General features: G+C 42.5%; 1 protein-coding gene across 1 annotated transcript in view; it reads left to right on the forward strand.

Annotated features, from left to right (window-relative positions):
* ephb2a (eph receptor B2a) overlaps positions 1-5765 on the forward strand; it is a 159392-nt gene extending 153627 nt beyond the window's left edge. Inside the window, exons 15-17 of the mRNA XM_063208414.1 lie at positions 2575-2768; positions 4503-4658; positions 5657-5765. Of these exons, the coding sequence (XP_063064484.1) occupies positions 2575-2768; positions 4503-4658; positions 5657-5765 (459 nt within the window). The remainder of the gene's footprint in view (positions 1-2574; positions 2769-4502; positions 4659-5656) is intronic.
* The last annotated feature ends 2442 nt before the right edge of the window (positions 5766-8207 follow it).

Here is an 8207-nt window from a genome sequence, read left to right on the forward strand (position 1 = left end):
GCCTACCAACATTTTCATTTATACATAGGCCTATTCAATTACTTATTTTTTAATCACAAAACTGCCGTTTGCATGAACTGAAACGTTTCCTCTGGTTGCTTACAATTTTCACAATGTCTGTTTGCTTCAAGCCCGAGCCCGACCCGAGTCCGACAGATATTCTATTTTTGTTGTCCGAGTCCGGCCCGGCCCGTCGGGTTCCGACCAGGCCCGTCGGGCTTCGGTCGGGTTGCCATGCTCTAGTGTGTGCGCGCGCGCGTGTGCATGTGCATGTGTGCCTGTGTATGTGTGCCAGTGTGCCTATGTGTGTGTGCAGCTTACATTATGTGCAACTATGTCATTCTACAGTGTGTACTATTCCATATCTCATATCCTGACTAGCTCTGAGGCATTGGGAAATTGGCCATTAAGATGTACACAAGTTGAGTAGCACAAATCGATACAATTAAATTCTTTACATACAGCGCTGAATAGAATTGAATCCCTTAGCACAGAGCCTCTGTTCTAAACTTTTTGTCACAAAAATGGTAATGACAAAGTCTTAATCAGCTACTTAAGGCTCTCTGCATTTTTATAGCAATGTGGTTATGATGCAGTTGAGCGTTTTCAGCAAATATTGAATAGGCCCGTCGATGGGCCCATCTGCAGTAAGAGGCTACTGTCATACTGGGATATAAGTAACCAAGACGCCAGTTGAGTAGCACAGGTACGTACAATAGATGCAAATTGTATACACTACTGCATACAACATGAGGCCTAACTGGGGGACATGCACAAAAAGTATCACATACAGAGAAGCCTACAAGAGGTGCCAATTAGCGTGTATACATACAGTACAATAGGCCTACTGCAACGTGCAGTACACGATGCCATGCTACTGCTACACACAGTATGGTGAAAAATTCATGTTGACTGCTCATGTCACAGTAGTTATGTATCATTATGATGTGTAACAGATACAATTGAAATAGGATGCTAATGATGCTAGCATTCCAGGTCATAAATATGTAGAGTACTTGCAATACATGCACATGGCATTTCATTACATCATTACATTACAATATATTGCATTTGGCCGATGCTTTTAAATCAGAGCGACTTACAATCGAAGACATCATCACTAGCAGATATTCCATAATACAAAAGATCACTGCCACTAATGTATGTCTCACTCCCACCTCACCTCCTCATCTATGTTTTGCTAGCATTCTGTGTAGTTGTATAATTAAGGATGTACTGAGACATGAGCAATCAAAATGTACATGTACAGGCCATAGAATTGCAGTTACAATAGATGTAAATGATATGCCACAATAGCGTACATTAGCATATACTATGCCCCACTTCCATCCCTAGTGGTTAGTCACATCCAGTGTTGCCAGATTGGACGGTTTCCTGCCCAATTGGGCTGCTTAGGATGGCCGCCTGAGGGTAAAAACGGGTTAAAAGGACATTTGGTGGGTTTTTCTGGCAATTTATGGCCATAGAGATCAACAGAATTTATTTAAAATTAGGCAGGATTTAGGATGTTCAAGGCTGGAAATCAGTCTCATCTGGCAACCCTGCTCACATCACATGCTGAATAGATGTGTACATGAGGCCACGCTGGGACATGAACTGCCATGATGTCATTTCCAGGTCATAGTTTCATGCATGCATACAATAGGATGCAAATTAGGGTGTGTGTGTGTGTGTGTTACCCTGTGTGTGTGTGTGTGTGTGTGTGTGTGTGTGTGTGTGTGTGTGTGTGTGTGTGTGTGTGTGTGTGTGTGTGTGTGTGTGTGTGTGTGCGTGTGTGCGTGTGTGCGTGTGTTCGTGTGCGTGTGCGTGTGCGTGCGTGCGTGAGTGCGTGTGTGTGTGTGTGTACTGAAGACATGTATTGCTGACAACAATACATGCAGGATATTATTATGCACATGTTTATATTCTTGAAATGTCAGTCTCAGAGAATTGCGAGTTTGATTCACAAACCAAACAATGAAATGTAGGTGGGTGAGTAAACAACTTGCAACTCGTTCCTTCACCTCATTCAGCCAAAATGAATCACTGTGTTATTTGTACCAGTATTATAATCATCACAGAAATCAATCAACTATCAACTAACTGTCAAAGGTACCATATCGAATGACAACAAACATAATGAACCACTAGGTGGAAACCGTCTTTTGCTTCAAGAAATAAAAACGTAGTCAGTAAAAAGTGTAGTGGCAGTGTGTGGTGATAACTGATTATTCCCTTTTGGATTGAGCCCACTTGCCTCATATGCAAGGGTTTTGCATTGGGAAACCAGTAACACTTTACTTGACGCCAGTGCCATAGGCATGTCATTACAGTGTCATGACACAGTTATGCAGGTGTCACAAACATTATGTCCATGTCATAAACATTTTATGACTGTTGGCTTTAAGTGACATTCGGTTATGGCAAAGACAAGGCTGCCGTGACTGTGCAGAAAAACCTGCTCAAATACCAGCCAACAGCCATCCTAAGCAGCCCAATTGGGCAGGAAACCATCCAACCTGGCAACATTGTACATAATACTGTCTCTTTCTTCCTCTTTGTGTCTCCCGGCAGGTCATCAATGCCATCGAGCAGGACTACAGGTTACCGCCCCCTATGGACTGCCCCACAGCACTGCACCAGCTCATGCTGGACTGCTGGCAGAAGGACCGCAACAACCGGCCCAAGTTCGGCCAGATCGTCAGCACCCTGGACAAGATGATCCGCAACCCCAACAGCCTCAAGGCCATGACCCCTCTCTCCTCGGGGTAAGTGGAACAGGTCTCAAAAATAAATGAATAAAGAAGCACTCATCAGAATCTTTTCACTTTTTTAATTGCCTTACAAACGTTTCAAGCTTGTACCCATCTTCAGTGTGAAATGGCAATTTCACTTTGGTTACAAGTGTCAGCTAAGGGTAACGTAGTGTAAAGTAATGTAAAAAAAGGATGTTAGTAAATCATCTGTTGGGCACCTCGTGTGGACACGCTGTTGACTTAGTTGACTTGACAAAAGACCAACAAAGGTCGGCGTCTGCGCCTTGAACTTAATACTTGTGTATTGCTCGGTGCGAGCACTCCCAAAAAGTAGTAATCACTCAAGATAATGGAAAAAAGGAGACATTGGAGACTACTGGAGACATTGAGAATGGACTAGCTCCAAAACGTCTGTCTCTCCAGTTAACCTTAGACTTCTGTTGTATATTTTCGGCTTCAATACACTTTTTCACACAAGTCTTGTGTGCGCCTCCTTTTTTCCATTATCTTGAGTGACTTAGTTGACTTAGAATCTCGTCTGCCTGCCATACGACAGAATGTGAGTTCAATACTCGGTCTGGACTGCGCAGAATGGCCTCAATTTGTGTGATATGGAAAAACCTCATATACTGTAGCCAGCCATAGCTACTGAGTCATCAATTTGTGTTATAGCCTATGTCATAAATGCATGGAGACAGTTCAAATTAGTATAACCATATCTGACAGTTATGCATGATTAATACTGATTGATGCACAAACATGAGGGCATACATGGGTGCGTGTGATGGTAAAATATTATGAGAAATAACTTCACAAAATCTCATCTGATGTTGAGTTATGTCAGTCGGGTGTTGTTGGTGAAGGGGGTGTATCTGTGAAGACAAGCTGAATGGAAAAGAGAGATTGAGATGCATGAGTATTTACTTGAGTACTGAGTTCATGTGCTAGCACTCTGTCTCCATCATCATTCACTCCTCCTTTAACAGACTTACGCTTTATAGCTAATTCATCTTCCTCTGGGCGGAGGGAGAAACGTAGCATAAGCTAATACCATTACTGATAAAAAAAAATAACCTATTAATCTTTTTTGGCATCTGTTGGCTTTTCTATAAAATGCTGAGTCATTCGTCTCGTAAGTTCAGCTGTTATTGATTCCACTAAGCGAGCCACGCTTCAAGCGTATAACCTTTTGTCCTTGATTCATATTTTTCTCCTTTTGACACGGTTTCTGAGGTGAATTCTTTTGCCCTTGGATCCATGGCGATTCATCATATTACATTTTCCTTCTTTTTCTACTCTTCTTGTATTTGTCTCTTATCTTTTTTTCCCTCTTTCTCTCCGGGTATATCTCCTCGTTTCCTCTTCTTGTCTCTCGTGCTCTTTTTATTTTTATTGTCTTCACTCTCTGTCTGTCTATCTGTCTCTCTCTCTATCTCTCTCTCTCCTCTTTTTTTCACAGTGGAATGATGGCAGAGGGGGGGGGGGGCTGTTAGTTGTGCTGTGGTTATGAGGGAGAGGGTTACTCCCTTCACTATGCTGGATTTGAACCTATGGAGATGGCTGTATCCTGTAATGTGAACTAGTGAAGGTGGTACAATAAATTGTAAATTGTGTGTTAAAAATCAAATCTCTCTCTCTCTCTCTCTCTCTCTCTCTCTCTCTCTCTCTCTCTCTCTCTCTCTCTCTCTCTCTCTCTCTCTCTCTCTCTCTCTCTCTCTCTCTCTCTCTCTCTCTCTCTCTCCACAGTGCACATCTACCTCTTCTGGACCGCTCCCTGCCTGACTTCTCCAGCTTCAACACGGTGGACGAGTGGCTGGACGCCATTAAGATGGGCCAGTACAAAGAAAACTTCCTCAACGCCGACTACGTCACATTCGAGGCCGTCTCCCAGATGACCATGGAGTAAGCAGCATCTCCTTGTTTAGGAACTGTTCTGTCCCTATTGAAAATGAGGTCTTGTGATTTTAATGACTTACATGTGTATCAAAATATAAAGTTAAATGCAAATATTGATCTGCCAAGAATGTGGTAATATAAAGTAACTAAACAGCCACATGCCAAGAATCTACCTAAAACTACGTTGTCTGGACAGCAGGATAATTTTGAAGTCATTTACTCATTTACTGTATGACAGTATAGTAATCTGCAGTTAGCTTAGCAATATCATGGTCATGGGTGCAGCTCTTGGGGAGTGGGGTTCATGTCTGTACATATAGTACATACCAGAATGCTTATCGTCACTGTGTGTGTACAAACGACAGGGGCAGTTTTAAAATAGAGGCAAGGGTAGGCAACTACCATGGGCCCTCCAACTTTGTTCCACCCCCTATTCTTTGTCCCGCTAAAAGTCAGGATTTCAAGGGCCCTCAAGCTTAAATTTGCCATGGGCCCCTAAATAGCTAAATCCAGCCATGATGAACGATTGATTGAAATGTTGTCCTCTGAACATGTAAATGACACAAATACACTCACTGATATGTGAGGGCAGTGTTTGCATAGCGAGTTAGTATGTGTGTACAGCATGAGGCTCAGTGTTTGTGTACTGTATAGTATGAGAGTCAGTGGGTGCTTTCTAATATCCTAACTCCCATCCACCCTTGCTCCCTTGCATGCTTGTGGCCTCGCAATGACGTCACTAGCAACAGATGTGTATTTCAATATCTCGCAAAAGTGCAATTTCAATTTCATTTTTTAAATTTGAAATGGGGTATGGAGAATGAAGAATATTCCCTCAAAAGGTGTTGTGGCTAGGCTGACAGCAGAGAAACTTAATTGCCTTCTCCACGGAGGTGGGGCGTCATCGAAACGCGAGGCCACAAGCACAGGAAAAAACCCACTGTACTGTGTGTTTATGACCCCTGAGCTGAGCTCCAATCTCTGACTTGTGACCTTGCCCTTAGTGACATCACGAGAATCGGAGTGACGCTGGCAGGCCACCAGAAGAAGATCTTCAACAGCGTCCAGATGATGAGAGCACAGATGAACCAGATTCAGTCGGTGGAGGTCTAGCACACTATCTCTCTCTCTCTCTCTCTCTCTCTCTCTCTCTCTCTCTCTCTCTCTCTCTCTCTCTCTCTTTCGCTTTCTCTTTCTTTCTCTCTGTGTTTCTCTCTCTCGTTCTCACATTCGTGCACACACACAAGAAGGAGGGGCACAGAGATGGTGTTCCCTGGATGGCTCCTCGACCTCCTCCTGTCCTTCTTCCTCCTTCTCCTCCTCCTCCTTCCTCCTTCTCCTCCTCCTCCTCCTCCTCCTCTTGGACTGAGAGTCTCCATGTTCCATTGGACAACAGCTGCTCAGAGAGCAGTGCATGTCAGACATCTCATGTCGGAGCTCTCTCACATCTTCAAATAACAATCCTAGCCATCCGTTTTTCTTCTCCCTTCTCCTCCTCTTCCTCCTCCTCCTGTCCCTCCATCCCCTCCTCCTCCTCCATCCCCTCCTCCTCCTCCTCCTCACCTCCTCCTCAGCCACCAGCACAGATCAGAGCAGATTAGTTGGACCTCTTCCAGTCTATCTCAACCAGCGGTCAAGCCAGTGACTGAAAACAATCAACAGAGATTCTGAATTACTCCAAACCAGCTCACTGTTTATTATTATTATTATTATTGTTATTATTATTATTGGCTGTTACAAGAAATCACTCCGAAAAAAAGAGCTGACTGACTTGTGGGAAAATGCCCATTGGATGCACAAGAAAAATTGTAACTGGCACGTGGTGCCACGTGGTTGTCCAAATGTTTGGACAATTTTATTTAAAAGCACTTAAGTTTTAGCAATTAGCAACATTACCCCACATTCAGCCATTCATCAAACTACAAGGAAAACTAACCTCTTGATGATGAAGTCCTTCACATATCAGAGGCAGATTTAGCCAGCTCGTATTAGCCATGGCTGTCTGCTTTGCGGTCTGGAGAAATGAAGATGTGTGTGGCTGTTATCGTACTCTCCCCCACCTGTGACTAGTGTGCATCTTAGTGGAGAGAAGAGAGAGACTATACTCTGACCACTAACACCCTCCCTCCACCATGGACGTTTCTGGCTCTCAAAAAAAGGAAAGAAAGGAAAAAAGAAAAGAAAACCGTTTTCTTTTATTATTTGAACATTTTTTGGTCAATGTTTTTATTTTATTAATGTTTGGGATCGTGCCATAGCGAGTGTGATGCTCCCTCCATGTTGGTGACTCTTGGCTTTGCAAGAGCAATGTGTGGCCCTCCCAATGCAGGCTATTAAAGATACCATGTGTGACATTTCCCCTTCTTGTCTTAAATGTTGTTTTTTTTTACTTTCAATGGACCAAAAAGTAATGATGCGATACCCACAGCTGTTATGACTTTGTGTCATATAGTGAGTTAAAAACGTCAAAAATTCCACAAACAATGTATGTCACAAATTTGATAACCTAAATAAACCTAAATTTAAAAAGTTGCGTGAATATAGTATCTATACATACAAATGTGATACAAATGACAACAAGTGGGTCTTAGAGTGCGAGCAACTGGATCAGTACATTTTTGTACAGTAGAAAAGCTGCTCTCTCAACTACAATTCTAGGGTGCATTTTCTCGAAAGTGTAGTTGTTAGCAGTTAGCAACTTGGGTAGTTGCCAATGGGAAATTGCATTGCAACCAACAAAGTAGCTACTGTGGTTAGCAACTACGTTTTTGAGAAATGCACCCTAGCTAGTGGGTTAGAATGTGTCATGCTAACTCACTAAACAACAACAACCACACAAGGACATACATTTTGACAATGAATACCTAATTATGTCACACATGGAAACTTTAAGCCTGGTCAGCAAACGAGGAGACCTCAATGGGAAGTATTGTGAAGTCACTTTGCAAACCTTTTATTTTTTGTTATTGTGTTGCTTTCATTTTGATTTATTTTCTTGTTCTTTTTTTGTCTCAAAAAATACATCTTTTATAATGACGCTTTGTGATTTTTAATACTGGAATCTGTCAAATGTTACAAAAAAATACAGTGTCCTTTCCGGAGGAGTAGTTTTAGAACAGTGGATCTGCACAGTTGCGAGATGTGTTCAAGTTGCCATGATGTTATTGTACATAAAGTAATAATATGTTTGTTATATTTGCTACTCTGACTCTGATGCAACGCCCCCTACTGTGTGGAGGTGCATCTTGATGTTTTATGGATTTAGACTTTGTTCTTTATTTTATTTTGGGTTTTTTTTGTCCTTGTTGTTTTTGGTCGTCTTAGTTTGGCTTTTCAAGTAGTCATCAGAGAAAACGTGTGAAACAAGAGTGTCCACAATCAGTGAAATGGAGGAGGCGATTGACGTTTCTGACTGGCGTCCCCAGTTATGACGCGAGTATTTTTGTCTCGTGTTTTGTTTTGGCTGCTCAGCTCCATGGACTGCTGCTGTGTCACGTTTGGGCTTCGTGTTTCAGCTCGCTGTCACAGGTTAACTGAGGACGTTTTATTTGGAGC

The sequence above is a fragment of the Engraulis encrasicolus genome, chromosome 10, assembly GCF_034702125.1.
Source record: "Engraulis encrasicolus isolate BLACKSEA-1 chromosome 10, IST_EnEncr_1.0, whole genome shotgun sequence".
Taxonomy (NCBI): Eukaryota; Metazoa; Chordata; class Actinopteri; order Clupeiformes; family Engraulidae; genus Engraulis; species Engraulis encrasicolus.